The 21,920-nt window shown below is 39.4% G+C and overlaps 1 protein-coding gene across 2 annotated transcripts in view; it reads right to left on the bottom strand.

Annotated features, from left to right (window-relative positions):
* PTPRD (protein tyrosine phosphatase receptor type D) overlaps positions 1 to 21,920 on the bottom strand; it is a 6,523,893-nt gene that overhangs the window by 752,855 nt on the left and 5,749,118 nt on the right. For both annotated transcript variants that reach the window (XM_044061085.1, XM_044061086.1), the window contains one exon: positions 358 to 546. In XM_044061085.1, the coding sequence (XP_043917020.1) occupies positions 358 to 546 (189 nt within the window). The remainder of the gene's footprint in view (positions 1 to 357; positions 547 to 21,920) is intronic.

Below are 21,920 nucleotides of genomic sequence, written 5' to 3'. Positions count from 1 at the left end.
TGATTAAAATCATTGGCACTCCTTGCAAGCTCTGAATGAAGTCCAATGTTGAAATAAGTTTATTACAAAAATTAAAGAGTAAAAAAGAAAAAAAAATCAAAAATGGATCTGTCAAATGCTGCAGTGAAGCAGTAAAGAAAAAAAGTTATCAAATACAGTCACAGCAGTGAGCAATATGGAATAAACAGAAGCTGCAAAACACAAACACAGACGCTGGGACAGGCTATGACAACATCACAAACAAAGACGACATACAGATTCACACAAAGAAGAGCAGAGGAAGAAAAAGTATTTACCTATAAATAAAATGAGAAAATACAGCTCTATGGATTAGTAGTAATAGTTACAAGACCCTACCTGATCGTAGCTGTTTGATGCGCCCATTGCTGTTGCTGGTATCAATGGGCAGAAAGTCTTTAAACCAGGTGATTTCTGGATCTGGGTTGCCACTGGCTGCACATAACATGGTGGCTGTGCGAGTTCGCTCGACCACCTTCAATTGTGGGCCCATGTCTATTGTGGGAAAACCTGCTGGTATCAGGTCCTCTGGAAGAATACAGAGAAAACATTTCTATAAGATAAACATATTTCACAATGACAAACACACATTCAAAAATCATCAGAACAGCCTACAAGTGAACTTTTGTTTTGATACTTATACAATATCTGTGCATGTTTTGGAAAGCAATTCACCTGGTTAACAAAACGCAGCAAGACAAATTAGTTTCCAAGTACACACATAGGGGTTTTAAAATATTATCTAGCACTCTAAATTGTCATATTCTGCTTGTTTCCCTTGCCTGGAACTGGTTTATTTTATTGGGCTTACTGAAATAGTAATTACCTACATATAATACTATTTGTTTCTGATTTGCCATATTTGCTTTTCATCCTTTTTCTGCAACAACCATCATTATTTGCAGGCACAATGGAATATCTTTATAGTGACAAACTCAGCCTATCATGTGTCTGCCACCACTAAATATTTCTTAAGGAGATTTAGGAATAGTCTGTGGAGATATGGGATTAACATACTGTACAAGATGATGACTGAATCATTGATTCATGCAAGAGTACCAAATAAATGATCAATCACTGTCCTGGAATTTGTATACATCGTATAATAAATGTTTGTATTCTTACTCAGGACTGATCAAATGAAATGGAATATTCAGCTGATTCGTTTTTCCCTAGAAGCATTCATATTCTGAAATAACTTTGAAATATAAAACTGCAACCAATGTGTAAGAAGTAGCAAAGTCACAAACAGTGCATCAAACAGCTGAAATCTGCTTCCGTGACTTCATCTCACCAGCCACAATCTTTATTTTTACTTTACTTATCTTACATTGAGAATCTGTCTGTCTCACTCAGTCATTCTTAAATGGCTGCATGTGATATAATTTCAGAGGTGTGTTAATAGGAGGGCAGCCTCATAATCATTATATGCATTTAAAACAAACATTGTCTTATCATACCAGAGGACTGTCAGACATCTGCAATAGCCAATAAAATAAAGGACCTGATGTTTGTCATATCACATGATCAGCATGTGACCAGGCAATATGAGAAAGTAACAAGGAAGGCCAGTGAAGTGGTGGGATTTGCAGAGAAAGTGGTATAAGCAGTAGGCAACAACATGCAGTTATTTCCATGCAGTCAACTGGTAGGTCTCCATTCAGAGTGTTTCATACAGTTCTATGGAGTAGTTTAGTGACAGTCAGTTGATGTCAACAAAATATGCTTAAAGACAAAAGCAGAAGGCAGTGGAAGATGGACTACAAAAACGTGTCATGTACGTTTTGAAAAAAGTAGGCTTGGTGAGAGAGAAAGAGAGAGAGAGAGATATAGAGACCCAAAAGAGTGAGTGTCTGGGGGAGGGAGTCTTTTCAAAATAAAGCACATGCTGACAACAACAGAGCAACAGCTAAAAATATAAGGTTGTTGTCACCTCAGGTGGGATATGAGGAAATACAATTTTATAGCAAGGTTGGTGGATTGCTGATATGGCCTTACAAAGACTCACTGGGGTCAAAAACAGAATTCAAATGTGCAAAAATGAATAGCCAATACAGTTCTTAAGAGAGGGGAAAAGATCAAAAACACACACAAAAAAGAAAGAGAGAGAAGTAGTTTATTAGGTAGGAGGTGGAACATTTCCTGCAGGTACTAAAATAGGAAAATTTGCTGTGTATTGAGCATTTCCCTGTTGTTATTCCTTGTTTGTATGCAATAATCAACAAAATGCCAAAGGCTAGACTTGTCATTTCATATTCTATTGGCCTTTTCTAGGGAGATGCAAGTTTAAAATCAAGTATCTGAAACTTTTCCATTGGGAATAAAAGACAGGATGACACTTTTGCCACAAAATGGCAGTCTGATCTGTTTGCATGACCTTTAATTCCACCTCACTTCATAAAGAATACTCCAGTGGCAGTTTGTCATATTCACAAGTGCACAACAGATATAATACATCTTGAATACTAACAAGATGATGCATGTACAAAGCTTTCTTTTCTTATTTCTAATAAGGGTAATTAAATTCTATCCTTTCCCCTGTGCACAAAACCTCTCTAAATATGGTCTCTCGTCATTAAATTTCCATGAGAAACATTACAATGTAACCGATTTAAACAGCCAGTGCATTGCTCCCACTTTGAAAGCTATGGCTCGCTTCCAATCTTCCTGTCAGGTATCTGGCAATAAACTTCAGCATCCCATGTAAGCTGGACTGAAGAAATAATGACATTTGTAAGGGGGATCTTATCACAATGTACAGTCTTATTTGCTTCCCCTTGTTATTATACTGCATTAGTGTCTTATTCAAAACAGTGTTAGTAGTTTAAAAAAACACTCACAATAATGTGATGGCAGCAACACTCAAGACTGTTCAAACACAAACATAAAGACCTGCTTGTTGTACTTTTGGTGTAAAATTTATGCACAGAGCAGCAGTTACTCTTATTACAAACTATGCAGGTGTTAGGCAGGAGCCTGGCAATAAAGTGGCATGTGAGGTGAAAAGAACATTTGTTCTGCTTGTTACTACAATCATTAAGTCTGAGGACTGCATTACTTAATAATATTCCATTAAGCTGAATTAGCTCCATAACCATTTACAATTTAAAGCACCCTCAACCTTCAAAATGTATTCATATCATTAGAGGGTAGCTTCCTATATACACCACCACTTTAAACTGACTGTGCAAATCCTGAATGTATGTGACATATATAAAATCACACTAGCTCTGCTGGTGCCATACCTATGGTCAGTATGTCCAAAGAAGCCAAACCAGTTCCCTTGAATATGCTGATCTTACACCTATTCCCAGATACATGACAGCAGAGAGTGGGGTATGGTGGCATAAGCTAACTAGCCAAAGGTCAGTCATCACACTACCCCTTCATTTAAAAAAAAGTGAAATACACAGTGTCATATCAGCTGACTATTAAATAGTTGAAATCTTTAAAGTTTTCAAGAAGGTTGCTGTTGAAGGTCATACACAGCACAAAGGCCTGTTCATGAAAATATATGCATCTGTGTTCATAGAGTGCTACAAGCAATTGCTGTTTGGAGTTACATTACAACTTCAATTTTAAAATCTAAATGTTCTGCTTCTGGAAAGAAAAGCCTGCATCTGCTGGCCAACAACAGTGAATGTCTACACAGAAAGTGGTGTAACTGTGTCATTCAGTGAATGAATGTGTGTGTGTCTATGAGTGGAGGGGTCAATGAAGTAGTCTACAGTGAGAAAAATGTTTACGCAACATAACCAAAAAACATTAGCAGATGCTGTCTTGGTTAATCAGATAAATTTAACACACTTCAGAAAATACAGATATCTTTATTAATATAACCTACACATGTATAAGATTGTCTGCTATGGTTCCCAACTGCCCTACAATACTGTTTTATATTCTTCTGTCCTTCCAGACTTCTGTTCTGCTGGTGCTGCTTGTTGTCTCTGTCTTAGTGTTGCTGAACTGCACAGTGGATGTCTAAATCATCTTTCCAAAGTATTATTGTGGAATTATTATGGAAAAAAATCAAGCGCAAATCTGAAGCAACAAACACTGGGTCAAAGCACCGCAGGAAATGTTAGGGACCACTGGATGACGTCAAGATGCCATGCATCAGTATGTCAATCACAGCAGATATGTGGAAACACAATGTGCATGGAGATGTGTCCATCTATCCTGAAAATCATTCTTTTTTAATTCATACAGCAGTAGAATTTAAATAAAGTGTGATATCCACATTGCAACAGTGAGTACTGAGCCTTAGATAATGTTATCTGATAAACATTTTACAAATGGAGGCCTTTTCAAATATTTTACAAATTAGCAGTGTTTCACTGCATTATTCCTAAACATCAACATTTTGTACTTATAGACAAGAAAATTACTTTAGGCTTTTGAGAAATTAATCATTTACTTTCTTTCCAGAAATTATTGGCTTATTCAAGCTTCAGGAGATGTGTTTGTTAAATCTGTTTTTAAAAGATGCCACAGTGAATTATGGCATATAAACTAAACAATTTTCTATCAGAGATAACAACAGAAAGAGGCATCATAGGTTACCCCTGGAGTTAACCTGAAAAACTTTATTAAGGATGATACCAATAAAAGTTCATATAAGTGGCTTTCCTTGTGCAGTTTTGTATGGTCTTATTTTCAGAGCAAACTGCTTTTTCACAACTTATGTGAAGACTTTGGGGTGAATTATTTATAATTACAAATAGTTCAGAATAAAAGTTGATAAAAGTGGTTCTACCTGTCTAGTTTTTTATGATTTTATAGAAAGTATTACCTTTTCTTTCACAACTTATGTATAGATTTGGGAAGTGAACTGTCAGTGCTTACAAATAAGGCTTATGCATGCTGTTCAACAATGTACATGACTGTGAGAAATTTAATATACAGTCATTGTTTAAAAAATAATCTATTCAAGTGCAAAGCTTACTTCTTGAGTTTATATGCCCAAGTAAGTGGAAGAAATTTACTGAAAAGTGTACAGGAAGTTACCCAATGCACTGGTCAAATTTCCCCTAGCCAGTATGAATACCACCTCAGGTCTCCCCTGAAAAGATGTTGCTAGCCTAGTTTGACTAACCTGGACAAAAAATGATAAACAAACAAATGTGTGTGCATCTTCGATTCACAGACCTTTTATCTTGGACTTCCTTCCTTTAGCACATCCATTAACTTATTCCCTTTATCCTGCATTAAGCACCAAATGTTTAATAAGGAAACATTATGTTGTTTATCAGCATACCTGAAAGTTGTGGTCTCACAAATGTTCTCTATTACAGTATCAGCACTAGCAAATCCTGATTTCAGGAGCATAGCTGTTATTATCTGCAAGCTCATGAAGGTATCATACCAATGGTTAGCTACTATAAAAACATTCCAAAAGATCTACCTATTAAGCAAGTGAAGCTTGCATATATCTAGGAATCAAGGGAGAAGTCTTGACAACAAGACCATCTTTCTACAAAGTCTACTGGAGAAATATTTATTCTGGTAGCTTGAATAAGTTGGAATTTTTTTTTGTAAGGAATAAAACTACCACAAACTAATATACCAAAATGTTGCAGAGCTCCTAATAATGACAATAGCTGGCTGCCATACCATACAGCATGCTACATTTGTCTGTGGTCTTCTTTAATCAATACTTGTGAAGATATGCTCACTAAGCTGATTTTACTATTGTCGGAAGACAATGATTGGAGCAGGGAGTTGGTGTCCTTTCTGACTTACTGGCTGTTGGTGAACTGGATTGAGCATCGTCTTTGCTACAGTATGGTGAGAAAGAAGAAGAAGAGGCAGTGCTGTGTTCTAAGCCTTCCAACTACTGACTACATTACATTTTGACTGATGCACTTGGTGGGATTGCTGAGGAGTGCTCCCATGTCTTCAGAATCTGAATTTTTTTTTTTTAGGATCATGGCTTTGGTGCTGCTGTTTCATTTGTGATGGGGCTGCCAGGTCAGCCAAAATAATATCATCAATGGGGCTGGATGAGGAAGTACAATGTTGCTCTAATACTGTGTCTTGGACTTAGTTTTTGCTGCTAATTTTGGGACAACATTTGTCAGCAGAAGAAGAACTGTTGGATTACGTTGAATGTTTGCTGAACTTTTGAGTGTTCAACAGTTTCTTGGACTTAAAGGATGTTATAAACATTCTGAGTTATAAGGATTCTAAAACAAATACTATCATGCACAATGCAGCAAGTAGTATTGTTGCCTCACAGCAAGAGGTCCACTGGTGTAACTTCTGGCTGAGGTGGCTTTTGTGTGGTGTCTGCATGTCCTATATGTGTTCGTTTGGGTTTTCTCCAGGTGTTCCAGTTTCTTCCCACATTCCAAAGATATGCAGTACGTGAAATGGACAAACTAAATTGGCCATAGGTGTGAGTGTGCATGTGTATGTGTGATGCAGAAGAAAAATTGTGACAGGACTAGCCACCCGGCAATGTGAACAGTGGCTCTAGATAATTGTCACTGCTGAAGTGACATCCCAACCCCATGTGTAGAACTAGGAAAAAGGGGTTGTAGATGAATGGATTACTGGTTTAGCAGTTTGTACTGTTCTTATTATTGGGTAAAATTGTACTAACTTTTTAAATTGTAAGCTTAGAAGCAGTTTCTTCTGCATGGTATTATTAATTATTAATGATTGTTTAACAGCATTGTTTTTATTAACACTGTTGTTAGCTATCAGCTACTGCTTTGTAGTATTGCTTTACCATTTGGTGAGGTGTATTCTTGGCAAATCTATGTCATATATAACTGCTATTGATTTTAGGTTTCAGTTTACTATGTAATATTGTTTGAGTTGATGGTTTTGTAAATTGGTTATGAAATAAGGACTGAAATAAACTGAACCTGTCCATGACTTGAGCTGCTGTTGTTTCCTGCCATGGTCAGAGCCACACATTTGTGTCATGAAGTGCAAACATTGAGACAATAATGTCCTCCTCCCTTAAACTCATGACAGAAACTTTAAAACACTTTAAATTCACTGACAGAAATATCAAGGCAAAACTGTCTAAATCAGAAAATTCTGAATTGAAGGCAAAGCATCTAAAGATGTTTAGTTCTGACGCTGCTGATTTAATTTGTAATAAAAAAAAAATCTCAGCAGAATAGATTTAAATTAGAAGAAATTATCTCATGAGATCTAACATGTGCAGTTTCCAGACATAGATAGTCTTCATTCAAGTATGGTTAATGCAGTTTTGGCAGATAAATAAACTTGGGAATGGAAAAGTAGTTTAAAGGGTGCCAAATGCAGTAGCTTGGACAGTTCTAAAAATTCTCAAAGTGTGATGATTACAACCAATTTTTATATACTTTAAAATGACTGAATGAAGGGGAAAAGCAGGAGTTTCCGTCTTCTTTCTTTATGCTGATACATATGCTATGAGGTAGAGAAATCAAGCAAACATCAGTGGTAAGGTGTTAATAACTTGGAACATATACTGCTTATTTATGCAAGCCCATTTTCATGTGCTGCATGGGAGAAATGATACCTATCATTCCTAAATAAGCTTCTGACTAGTTCTCTTCAGGCAAGCAAAGTCTTTTATTGGAAGGTTTGTTTATCCATGATAATAACAGGGAAGGGATGTATTATCTTTTGTGGTCTGAACTTCAAGAAGGATATAGTAAGCAATACTTGGTTAGATTCACAGAAAAATGCTGTGGTAAATATGCTTTTTTAGACATTCAATGCAATTTTCTTAACTTGAATGATAACAGTGGGCTACTGAGATCAAACTAGGCTAATTAATAATATTTATTTCCTTTTTAACTTAACAATATGTGTTGGTTATAGGCCTTAACACTGAGGGATACTGACTCCAAAGCACAATTCCAAAACTATTGTTTCTGTGGAGAAGCAGAATTATGTGGGCTTCACTATCTGTACCCCCTTACTTATCTAATTAATGGAGAAGTCACTGCGCTTTGGGGAAGGGGTACTCCTCATGTAGGATACTACTGCACAGCAGAGGAAAGCACTGCTGTCTCCCAGTGCCTGGTTCTCCAGTTCAAGTCTCAGCTGCAGTGCATTCTGTGTGAGTCTGCAGGTCCTCCCTATGTCCTTGAGGGTTTTCACCTGCTGCTTGTTTCTTCCCAAGGATATGGCATAGGTGAAATGTTCTTTCTTGGAATTGTCCATACGTAAGCATGCAGACAGTGAGACAGACAGTGAGTAAGTGAGTGAGTGAGTGAGTGAGTGCTTAGTGTGTCTGCGAGCACATTTGTGTGTGTGTGTGTGTGTGTGTGTGTGTGTGTGTGTGTGTGTGTGCATCTTGAAACAAGTTGATGGCTTCCTGTATGACTGCTCGAGTTACAGCCCCCCAAGGAACCAACTCATCGAGCACTATTAAGTGTTTGAAAGGGTTGAAAAACTATAACTTTTGGATGCTTAAAGGTGTATATGGCTAGGCATATTATGGTCCCCATGACTGCTTGCTTAGTATGTTTGTATGTTTCTACAACTGCTCAAAAAAATCATCTGTTTTGAAAAATGTCCTGCTGCACCCCACCACACACACAAACACACACACACACACACACACACACACACACACACACACACACACACACACACACACACACACACACACAAACACACAAACACACACACATTTTTTTATATATTAACTCCATAGTCACAGCAGCACAAAGACAAAGCATGGAAAATTTTCCCAAAATAAAATAATCACTGCTAGAAGAAAACACATGGACATGTTAGAAACCACATGGACACATACTTAGAAACCACAAAAACTCACACACTTAAAAATCACACAGGCAATTATTTCCTTAGGTAAACTGTTATCAGAGGGTTGAGATACACAAAATACACCAAGCTTAGATGAGGTCAGGGAGGAGACTGCTACAGAATGAGTATCTGGTCTGTTCCATCATATCTAAATGTCAACTTCCTGGGGTACGAATGGGCTGATATTGGTCCACAGATGAAAAACAATGGTGTATATGACACTTACCTCGACTGTGAAAACCTATCTTTCCCCACCAGAAGTAAAGACTGCAACTAAATGTGAAGCAAGAAGGGCAGTCATTGATCAAATCCCATAAAAGGAATAAAAAAAAGAACCATACCATTCTATTACTGACAATGAATTTCATACATAATACCCCACTTAATTCTAGATATCATCCTGACACTTCCTTCAGTATTAGATAAATGATCCTAAATGCTTTGCTTTTCACTGTGGATACAGTTGAATTAAACATAAGAGCGCTGTCAAAAAACAGTGGCTTGGTCCAAGCAACATTACTCATTTTGAGTACATGACCATTAATTGTATAATCAAAGTTCATGGCATTCTTCTTAAAATGCAGGTTACATTTCTTTATGATGAACAGAGACTTTTGTCATATATCTTAAATGCAATGTCATCACCTTCCCAGTGGCAACAACATGCACCTTATGTATAGACAGCTTTTCTTCCTAGATTGTCATCATCGGCGTATTTTGTCATCTGTAGTTCGGCTGTCCACTTTTACTTCTGAAAAAGGTACTAAAGTAGCAAAGGGTCCATCACTGAGCCCTGGGGTATTCCACTTGTTATGTATACTGATGTCTGAAAGCATTATTCCAACACTGTCTCTGAATTTTTCATCCACTTGCTTGCACAACAGTTAATTTTTATCTGTCTATGTAGTCTAGATATACATATACATACGTGAGACTGTGTCAAATACTTTCATCAGAAATGAACAGGCTGTGTTGAGTGTTGAACCTCTTTCTACAGCAGCAGATGAAATTTACTTATTCAGAAATTATACCAAGTTAAGAAAAAGAGGACTTTCATTTCAGCAACCCATATTGATCTTGAATAAAAAGTAAGAAGCTGCTGCTTCATTTTACAACTCTACCATAGTCCACTTCTCCATTATTATGGCAATATGTACGCAAAACTAATATGTTTATTATGAGCTGGATTGAAACTAAACTCTCCCACCTCCACCTTATGAAGAGAGACTACTATGCTTCTTGTCTTATTCCAGAAAGTACTCTTTCTGTAATATGTAAAAAATACTTTGTGTAATAACAATGTTATTCTTGGTTTTGTACAGTAACAGAGTAGCTAGTGTTCTTGATTTTTTTTATTATTCTAGGTAGTTTTTCCATCATTTTCTGTGCCAAGTCTTACATTTTCTAAGTTTTAAGTTCAATTCTTCCCTTTTTTTGATATTTTAAAACTGTTAATGACCCTTTTGCTGAGATTACTGGGTATATGTTTAGGGTCTGGAAAGTACAGTCGTGTCCCACTTACCTTAATTGGAGATGTTCGAGTAGCTCAATGTTGCAGTACTGATTCTTGGGTCTTCCTGCTATGCAGAAGCCCACGACTGCCCTGTTTCCCCAGAGTCTTTACATCAACTCTAGCTGATGGATGTCCAAGGACTGACATCTGGACATCAGGGTATATAAGGGGCATCCGTTGGCACCATCTTCAGGTCTTTCTATGCTGTGATAGTCAATCTGATATCTGAAAAGAACAAGACTCTTCCAGTCATCTAGGTGTTGAGACAGATAAGGGAAAGGACTAAGAATTAACTAGAAGTAGAGGGAAAGGATGGCGATAGATAAAAGATCCTCGTCCAAACCCTTAGATATGGGGAGTGCAGCAAACAGTGGGGTAGGAGTGTTTGGGTTTGTACTGCAACCTTAACGTACTTGAACATCTACAATTATGAGAAGTGGGACACAACTGTACTATGTTCTTTGTAGTCAATGTTGCAGTAATGATTCTTGGGAGGATTTCTGTAGCTACAGGTTGGGAGGCAGGCTGTCTGGTGGCTCCTGGTACAACAGGTTCTGCAAGACAGCAGTGGCAAAGCCTGCCCTACCCTTGGATGCAGAGCCTAATGTTTGGTACATGTGTGGACAGAAGACCATGTAGCAACTCTCCAAGATGGCCTGAGAAGGGACAGCCTTTAGGAATGCAGCGGTGGCTGCCCTGTGCCTCATGGAGTGAGCCCTGACAAAAGCTGGTAATGGCTTTCCATGACGAGCATAAGATAAAGTAACATAACTAGCTATTCATTTTGAAACAGTCTGTTTGGAGACAGTCTACCTTCTTTATCTTCTGCAAAGGACACTATCAGTTGGTCTGATCTAGTTGGGAATTTTGTTCTGTTCAGGTTATACCTAATCTGTTGCTGCATATCCAGGGAATGTAAGATTCTTCAGCTTTATTTTGAGGGTTAGGAAATAACACTAGCAGGTGAATAGCTTGATACAAGGAGAGTTCTGATACTACCTTGGGCATAAAAGAGGGGTTAGTTCTGAGGATAACTCTATTCCTGTGAAAAAGAATGAAGGATTCTTTGCCCACCAAGGCTTGTAGTTCTGATACCCACATGGTCGAGGTGATGCTAGCAGTAGGGTGGTCTTCCAGGTGAGCATCTTTACAGGAGCAGAAGCTGCTGGCTCAAAAGTTGGCATGGTAAGTTTTTCTAATATAAAGTTCAAGTCCCAAGAAGGGACAGGATTTTTCCTCTGAGATCTTAGGTTTACAACCCCTTTTAGAAAATGTTTCAGGTGGAGATGGCAATCGACAGGGAGAAGAAGGGAGGGCAGGCATAGATGGCGAAAGCTTGTAACTTAATACTAGAATAAGAAAGCCCATGGTCAAATAATCCTGAAAGGTATTCCAACACTAGATAAATGCCAACATGAGGTGGTGTGATACCTTTGACCTGGTGCCAGATAGAAAACCTTTTCCATTTGTATAAGTATGATTTCCTGGTAGCCATTTTTTTGCCTTTCTCAAGAGAGACAACACTTCAGTAGAATAGTTTGCATTCTTTGGAGTTAAAATCCAGTCCTAAATTCCATTAGTTTGAGTATGTTCAGGTGTGGATGAATGACAGATCCCTTTAGGTGGGTGAGTAGATCTATCACTAGGGGAAGACAATAGTATCCACCATCACTAAGGGTTACCAGGAGGAAGAATGGGTGCTGCCTTAGCCAGAAGGGGTCGATGAGTACTATGCTTGGCCTGTCTGACCTCACTTTTAGCAATAACCTGGGGATCAAGGGTATCGGTGGAAAGGCATACAGGAAGAGGTCTGTCAATCTGAAGAAGAGTTCTGGAGCAGACTTTTTGAAGTTGTCTGTTCTGATGAGAGCAAAAAGGTCTATTCTGGGGTATCCACATTGGTAGATGAAATCCAAGAAAATGTCTGTCTTCAGTATCCATTCATTGGGTCCAAAATGTCCCTGCTCAGACAGTCTGCTATGGTATTGTTCTTTCCCTGGATGTAGGATGCTATTAGCGTCAGTTGCAATTCTTATGCCAAGAGCTAAATCTTTATCGCCAGACTGCACAAGAGGAAGAAATGAGTTCTCTCTTGTTTGTTTATGTACCAAATAACTGTGGTCTTCTCTGCCTGACTTTGCAGTATTCCTAGGTTCAGGTTGCTTTGATGTGCTTTTATAGCTATAAACACTGCCATAATTTCTTCCTGGTTTATGTGCCGTTTCCCTTGCTCTGGGGTCCAGACAGCCTGCGCATTCAGTGGTCCTAAGTGTGCACCCCAGGCTAGTTCTGAACTGTCTGAGGTGATGATTTTGTCTGACTCTGGTAGAGAGATGTTTGCCCCTGGGAGCTGAAGGATGCTGTCTTTTCACCAAATAGTTCATTTTTAGGCAGGGAGAAGAGGTACCAGGGCTTCCAGGGGTTGTGAAAGTTGTTTCAGTTGTTTCCAACAGTGGTTTAGGAACGACTGGAGTTTGCTCTTGTAGTTTTGCAAGGGGAGCCATTGATATGCAGTATGTAATGTATCCCGAGGCCCTTTGGTATTCCCTTGCAGAAACTGTCTGCCTTAGAAGTAGACTATGCAGACAGCTTGTCAGGAAAGAAACCTTGTCTTGGGGTAGGAAGGCTTTTTGTTGTATTGAATGTATCAGTGTGCCCAGAGAAGACAAAATCTTGTCTGAAGCTGAAGTTGAGACTTGCACAGGTTGAGAGTGTGGTCTATCTTCTTGAAACAGGCTGTGGTAACTTGCAGTGCTGTCTGAAGGTCCAGTATGCATTTTCCCCAGGTGAGGCAGTTGTCTAGGCAAGGGTAAATGTGAACTCCTAAGATTCTGCAATGGGCTATAACTGAAACCGAGCATTTGGTGAAAAATCTGGGAGGAGTGGATCAGCCAAATGATAAAGCATAGAACTTGTAGTGTAATTCTGCTGCCACAAGTCAAAGACATTTATTGTGCTCCTTTGCTATAGGAACTTAAGGCAAGTGTCCTTCAGCTAGGGTAACCATATAGGCTCCTTGAAATATCATGTGGAACAGTGTTTGTAGGGTTAACATTTTGAATTTTGGAATGTGCAGAAACTTGTTTAATTTTGACAGGTCTAAGATACATCTCCACTTTCCTTCCTTTCACGGAACCAGAAAGAATCTTGATTAAAACCCCGTACCTTCCTCTCATAAAAGGAGTGGATGAATGGACCCTCATTTCAGAAGTTCCAGTAATATGGGGGATAGAAGTCCCTCTTGGTCCTTTGTTGTCTTTGGTCTCTCTAAGTGCTTTTTTTTCCTGAACTGAATGAAAGAGCCTTTTTTCTATGATATTTAGGACTCACTGGTCCCAGTGATGAGTTTCCACTGCTATAGGAAGGCAGAACGTATCCCTGTTAGAGAGAAAGAAGAGGAAAGGAGTGGGCTTTGGGATGGGGGGGTTGTTGTGCATAGTCACATCTGCTCTTTGGGGGGGGGGGCCCTGGATCCCCTAAGTCTAGAGTGTTGTTCATCTTGCCACGTTGTAGTCCATCTTGGTCACTTTGCTCAGAGAGACATCCCCTTTTCATGGAGGTAAAGACCAAAAGTTAGACAGGCAATTCTTATTATATGTAGGTTTGGGAGACAAATACATTTTTGTACAGTTTTAATTTGTTTTCCCTTTTCATCCAATGTCTCAAAGACTGCAGGGGACTAAAGAGGAACTCTTTATCCAATGGGGCATCTAAGAGTCCGGCCTTTACTTGGTCGGAGAGAGGCTGAGTCATTATACAGGTGCTTCTACAAATGACATGACCTACAGCAGCTGCCCTACATGATGCAGCCAATGAATATCTGCATACCTGGGGTGCTAATTTAGCTGCATCCTGTATAGCTCTCAGTAGGGTCTTGTCTGTAATTCCCTCTGTCTTAGCAATCATTTGCTCTTGTAAGGACTCTAAGTAATTTATTGAGTGAAACTGGCAGGTAAGAACTCCATAGCAAGGGTAGCAGATGTGTATGTCTTTTTTTCCAACTCTATCTACCAATCTGCTTTCTCTGTCAATAGACAGAGGGTTTCCAGCTGAACCCTTAAGTGCACCCCCTTGGGGCAATCAGTAGACATTACTGAGGGATCAGCTTGTAGGTTCTTGTAAAGCTGCTTGTGGGTACCAAGCATTATATAAAAATGATGCAGCTTTCTACTGGCAGGTGGTGGGGCATCAGGGTGCACATACTTGTCATCAAAAACATCTTCTAGAACTACAAGAACTGGGGGAAACAGCTACTGGTCTGGGAGATGGCAGGCTTAAAAGTTCTCTGAAATATGTTTGTGTCTGAGAAATTTCTTTGGTTTCCCAATTAAATTCCTCCTTCATATCGTGCAAGGACACTCCAAAGGATAAAGGGGGGTGGGGATTCAGAAGAGATGGCATCATCTGAGTCACAGTCATGGAATGATATAGGAAGGATGTATTCAGCATAATACGGCTCTTCTCACCTTCACATTCTGAGGAATCTGTGTCCTTCTGAAAACAAACATTCCTTCTTCGTTTATGAGGAGAAGCTTCAGAAACACACCCATGCTGCTGGCTGTGCTACCTGGACTTCATAAAAGCCATGAACCCTGCAGATCCTGTGGCTCAACCTAAGCTGATACAGCTGAAAGCTTCGACAAAGGCTGGAGCAAATTAAAAAGTCTCTTTGGTTTGGTCATCTGAGGTTTTGAAACCAAGGCCTCAGAATGCGGGCAGGTGACACAGACCTCTATCCAGTTCCCAGAATTTTCTTTTTGCACTGCTATCAAAGATGTGAAGCTATCTTTCTTGGTTGCCATCACTTGAATGTTGGAAACTGAAGGCTGCAGACATTGCTTTGGACCCAACTGTCATCATTGTGGAGGTAGTCATAATAATGTGGACTCCTGCTATGCAGGCCTTCTGATAGGTCAGGTCAGAGTTTCACATACCTAGTGTTCACCTGAGTCATTGGCTGACCTGACTGCAGATGCAGGAGGTTCTTCTTTGTCTACAACCATCCTTCGAGTTTATTTTCTTATCTTTTCACATCTTGGAAGAAGAACTGGCACAAGTCAAGGCATGCAAAGAAGCAGGTGGCACAGAGTCTAATGACTTCATGTGAGCCGGAAGGACTTTGTCCTTCTGCTTAACGGTTTTGAGCGAAAGCTAGTACAATCTTGACAACTAGAACCCAAATGAAACAAACAAAAAGAATGGAAATCTGTATGTGGGATTTGCTTTCCACATTACTGACCTTTTCAAAAACTAATCAGAAGAAAACTTCTCCAACAGAGTACTTACAGGAAAGCAGGTAACAGGGAACACTAGAAAAAAATGAGCCGATTGATGGATTGCAAGTGTTAAATAAAACAAAGCAGCATATTGGACGCATGGCTAAAAAGTACTGAAGATGGTGCCAAAGAATGTCCCTCTTATACCCTGACATCCAGACAGTGGTCGTCAGACATCCATCGGCTAGGGGTGATGTAAATACTCTGGGAATTGGGCCAGTTAAGGTTTTCTTCATGGCAGGAAGACCCAAGAATGAGTACTGCAGCACTGGCTACAAATAACATATTCTTTTGCCCTTTACTGGTAATGCATTATTGTTACTCAGATCCAGCATACTGCTCATTAACTGCAGTCACGGTGAACAGTATTACAATGCCATGATGACTGTGAAAGACCTAAAGCGGAATACTGTGCCATAGGTCATGCTCAGTACCACATAAGTCTTAATCTTGCAATGACACTTTAATCTACCAGATTTACATTATGATGCACCATGCATCATTTCTACCACTGTTATAAACCAAAACTATCTTGTAATGTAGCTTTGCGCCATTTCTACAAATTGTAAGGCTCAGCTTGACACACCTGTTTCTATTTAAGTACCACTTCCCACTGTTTTCCATCAGTGCATAACTATGCCTGTTCATAGTAATTCTTAACATTCTTGTTCTATATATTCTTAAACAAATATGCAAAACATCATTTTTTTATCTATCATCTCCCAACTAGGATAAATTGTTAAGCTTGCACCATATTTCTTTCTGTAATTTATCTAAATATCAAAAGGATCCCTTTTGTTTCTGAGTGTGCCTCTTGGCAAACAGCAACTGCATTTGACTACATACTGTATACAACACTTCTGTTCCTATTTTTGTGTACGTGTGTTACCTTGTGATATATCTGTGTACCATTTCTACTACCACTATTCAGTTGACAATCCCATCAATGTAAGGCTCTCATTCCATACAGTTTTATTATGTAACTATTATGTACTGTTTACTATTTATTTCTAATATTTCGGTGCTTTATGTGTTCTACCTAATACTGTAATATTGTATGTAATGAAATACTCACCAGAAATAGACTGTCTACCGAGTGCATTTACCTGGTAAAACAAAGTAATAAATGACAAAGTAAAATATTTCTGGCATTCTTCCAGTAACAAATGTTAGTCAGAAATCTTTGCATCACCAGTGCCACTGAGCTATGGATTATAATATTTCACTGAACAGAGAAAAATCAATTAATGGGGCCCTAGTTAAGAAATGTTATGTGTGTCACTTAAGCCCTCTATGTTTTACTTGTGCAATAAATTTGACTTAGAGCCAGGCTGAGGTGTATTGTTTCGAGACCTATTTTAAGGCTATATTTCCAGAAATAGTAGTTTTCCTGTTAAAACAAATATTACTTGCTATCACTCGTGTTCTCATGCTATAAACACGATGATGGTTTCCTTCACCAATGAACACGATGTTAAGAAAAAAATTTCACATCTCAAAGAAGCTTTCCAAGGAAAAAAACAGTGGTACTTGGCTTTGCTAAACATTACCCTTTGTCTGAATGCAGTAAGACTCTACCCCATATACTGAATAATCTTTAAATAACTTGAAATGTTAATTGTTTTGTCATACTGACCACTTTTATTTTTTCTCCCTCGTTATTCTCTAACACCTGCCTAACTAGTAGTAACAGTAATTTGTCTTTGATGAAGGCAGCACTGTAAATTCTACATCTATAAGTGCAAAATGGTTAAGGTACAGAATCTTAGCATTCTCTCTATACTGAGGAATGTTAAATTTTACATTCAGCTGTCAAATTAAGTCAAATTTGCCATCATTGAGACATTTGCTTCAGGTTTTAGGTTCATAGGTTGGTACTAGTTTATCGGCCCTAGGGCCTATACAAGCCTAGCCATAACAATTCTCTGGCTATTTCTTCCCAAACTATTTACTTCCCTGGTCCCCTGTCTAGCAGGGCAACTGACATGATCCCTAGGGTGAATTTCCTTTCTCCCATCAAATCGTCAAGGTTCTTTTTGAAGAGGGCCAAGGAGGCGCTCTGCTTGACATGTATGGGTAGTCTATTCCAGAGTCTGGGGAGCCTCTGGGTCAGGAACCTATCCCTCCAGCATGTTTTGTTTATTGTGATGACAAGGTTAACATCCCTGGAGCGTGTGGCTCTGAGGGAATTGGAATTTCTTTAAGTGCAGCATGTCCAACAGCTCTGGGTTTGACATGGCCTTGTATGTTAAGCAGAGACCACCTCTGAGTAGACAATATGCGACAGAGTATAGCTGGAGTTTTTTAAGGTGGTCAGCATAGGGCATCTGCTTTAGGCCTGTGATTCTTTTAGTGAGGTATTTCTGCAGCCTTTTCAGTTGTTACAGATGTCTTGAGAGGTACATACCAAATGGGATGTTGTATTCTATAATGGGTCTAATGAGGGATGAGTACAGTGGGTCAATGACCTCCTTTTTTCTGGAATAAAACCCTTAGTGATGAGGAGTGCCACAGAGAAGGATTTCTTGACTGTTGTGGTGATGTGGTTATTGAAGGTGAGACCACTCCACTCTCTACCTGTGTCCCTAAGTCTCTTATCACACTTTCGGTGTTTAGTGTACTGCCACCTATGTGGTAATTCATGGGTACATGTTTTTTCCCAAAGGGGATAACTATACATTTCTTGGCATTGAGCTTGAGCCCATGGCTCTGGCACCAAGCATCTGCTTCTGTAAGGTCCTTTTGTAGAGTATCCACATCATTTGGGGATTCAATAATGGCTCCCAGTTTGCAGTCATCTGCGAACTTTGTTAGCCAGAGTCCCTTAGTGTTGGTCTGTACTTCAGAGAAGTAGATGCCAAACAAGAGCGGTCCCAGGACTGAACCCTGAGGTACTCCACTTGTCACTTGTCTAGAGCTGGATTTGGAGTCAGCTACTTTTACAGTCTGGGTTCTGTCAGTAAGCCAGTTGGCAACTCATCGAGTGACGTAGGGATTAACACCCAGCTTAGTAAGTTTATCTATGATTCCAGAGTGGGGGATGGTGTCAAAGGCCTTGACGAGGTCCAGATAGGCTGTGTGGACTGCCTTACTCTCATCCATGGCTCTGGAGACTGATTTGAAGAAGTCAATCAGGTTCAGGAGACAAGATCGGCCCTTCACGAACCCAAACTGGGAGGGACCAGTGTTTGAAGTTTGCTAATATCTTTGTTTATAAGTTCCATGATAATACGTTCCATGGCCTTGCAGATCAGGCTCGTCAGACTGATGAGGTGGTAGTTCCTGGGATCCAAGGTGGACCCCCCCCCCCTTGTGGAGTGGGATAACTGTAGCTGTGCGCCACTCAGTGGGCATGAAGCCTGAGTTGAGGGTATGATTAAACATGACACTTAGGTGAGGTGCCAGTTTATTTTGCAGTTCATGTAGTACACAGCCCGGGATGTCATTTGGTCCCATGGATGCTGTATTCTTAGCTTTGGAGAGTGCGTTTTTTACCTGTGTGGCCGTTATTACCAGAATTTGGCAATCTTCCAGTATTGAGATGGGCCGTTTAGGGGGTGAAAGGGGGGGGTTAAGTATAAATCAGAAAAAAATACCTGCACTTCAGAATCATAATGTGCAGGAAAGATCTTTTTTTTTTATTTGTTTATTTCTTTATTGTAGAACCCAAAACATACCCAGACAGTAAATGTACATGAAACACAACTCTGGCTCTATTCTACTTAACGCCAAAAGACTGGAAATGTATTTGCAACACAAAATAAAATATATTGTGCTTGGAACATCTGATGCTGCTGTATTCAGAATGCAACAACAATGTCTGTAATGTAACTTAAGAAAACTTATTTCAAGCAATCCTTTTCAATAACATTGAGCTTTCAATTTCATATCATAATAATCTAATTAATATTCACATTATTACTTTTTGCTATTAAAATGATATCTGATATAATGAATGTGCCTACACAGTACTGCCATGAATTACACAGATTCTCAATCTAAAAAAAAAAAAACCTTTTAAATGTTATGAGTCTCAGAATGCTGATGTACTAAAAGTAAATGTGATTAAATGGAACCATGAACTTAATTCTTACTGTTTGGTTAAATGATTATAATGACTTGAGGATACAGCCATCCTTAACATTAAGAGAGGTCAGCCATTTTCTCAGTATTATTATTACTATTAAACAACACAGGCCATCAACTACCACTGTGGTGACTACAAAATGATTGGAATTACAAACTGCTCTTTGAAGACAACTAAGTAAAATAACTGGTTTTCTGTATGACATCACCATAAGAAAACCTTTCTTTTTTGCTGAATGACATCTACAATAACATCCCTGATTAGTTAAAGTACTGCTATGATGACAAATAGACCTGAAACCATTAAGTGTTACACAGTGGATTCCCTCTTATCTGGCATGTCTTTAACTGGCCTTCTCTTTAACCGGCCATCAATTTTCTGCCATAGCCCTAACAAAAGACAACAGAGAAGAACAACACGTCTGCCTCCTCTGGGCTACATAAATGACAGACATTTGAGTTTTAGACTTCATATTCATTAGAAAAGCACATACTAACACAAATGTTGTCATTCTAGCTGATTTATAACCTATAAATGCTATTGTGCATGCTTTTTCTGATTAACCAGCCATTCGTTTATCCAGCATAACGTCCAGTCCCAGTGAGATCAGATAAGAGGGAGTCTACTGTATCTGTAAATACATATATTACATACGAACTCAGGATTTTAAACTACAAAGCAAAATGCTCACATTTAAGAAGTCATACATGGCATTTTTGAAATGTCATTTGCATAAAAAGTACAGTTGTGTACACTTACCATAAATGTAGATGTTCAAGTGTATTCACTGTTACAGTCATCACACTCGGGTTATCTGCCTGCAGGTATCCCTCAGTTGGCCCGAATACCAGAGTCTTGGGATTTCTGCATCGGATGCTGTCACCTCTTCCATGACGTCAGGTCATCAGGGGTATAAAACATGCAGCCGATGCCATTACATCAGTTTTTCTTGCCCCAGATGTCAGGAGCCCCCAAAACAGGAAGCAATTTAGGAAGCAATCACATGGTATGGAACACCTCCAGTAAAAAGTAAATACCATAACCATAAGATATGGTCAAAAGGAGGATAGGTAGAAACCATAGAAGAGACAGGGGCTGGAGGGAGGGTAACAAGGACTGCAACAGTGAATACACTCGAACATCCACATTTATGGTAAGTGTAACAACTGTACTATGTTCTTCATGTTTCACTGTTGCAGTCATCACACTTGAGTTGATTACCAAAGTTGAGGAAGGGTGGAGTCAGTCAAGAAATAGTAAGGCTGGCTAGCAGGCCTTGTAAGACTGCTGTGGCAAATCCAGCTCTGGATTTAGAAAAGACAGGTAAGTGGTAATGTTTGGTGAAGTTGTGTACAGAACTCCAGGTTGCAGCTTCCAGGATGTCTCTGATATGGATTCTCCTAAGAAATGTTGTAGAGGTTGAGGTAGCCCTAGTGGAATGAGTTCTGATCCCATGTGGGGTAGGTTTCCCATGGTGCGTGTAGCAGAAATGGATGCAATGTGCTATCCATGTGGAGATGGTTTGCTTTGAAATGGCCTTGCCCTCTGCCCCTGTAGCAAAGCTAACAAGCAGCTGGTCAAATTTTCTGAAAAGCTTAGTCCCGTCAAGGTAGAACCTGAGTTGTCTGTGCACATCCAAGGAGTGCAGGATCCTTTCCCCTTTATTCTGAGGATTAGGGAAAAAGGTTGGTAAATGGATGGACTGGTTTAGAGCCACACTGGATACCACCTTGGGCATAAAAGATGGGTTAGTCCTGAGGGAAACCCTGTCAGCATGGAAAATAATGAAGGGTTCCACAGTCATTAGTGCCTGTAACTCAGATACTTTTCTTGCTGAAGTAATGGCTAGAAGTAAGGCTGTTTTCTAAGAGAATAATTTTAACTGTGCTGTAGCAGCAGGCTCAAAAGGGGGAAGCGTGAGCTTCTCTAGTCCAAAGTTAAGGTCCCAGGCAGGGTTGGGCCTTCTCCTTGGGGGTCTTAAATTGTTAGCTCCTCTCAGGAACCGTTTGACCAGAGGGTGAGAAAAGAGAGGTGGCTCAGTATTATAATGAGCTGAGATGGCCGAGGCATGAATCTTAATAGAAGAAAAGGATAGGCCTTTGTGGAGCAGCTCTGCTAGGTAATCTAGGATTTGAGGTACGTTGGGCATGGCTGTGTCCTTTCCTTGAGACTGGATCCAAGAACAGTATATTTTCCATTTTTCTGAATAAGATTTCCTAGTACTAGGCCATCTGGCCTCAGGATGATG

Source organism: Protopterus annectens, chromosome 2.part0, assembly GCF_019279795.1.
Source record: "Protopterus annectens isolate FY-2018-M chromosome 2.part0, PAN1.0, whole genome shotgun sequence".
Lineage (NCBI taxonomy): Eukaryota > Metazoa > Chordata > Ceratodontiformes > Protopteridae > Protopterus > Protopterus annectens.
This window is presented reverse-complemented; position numbering and strand designations above follow the sequence as displayed.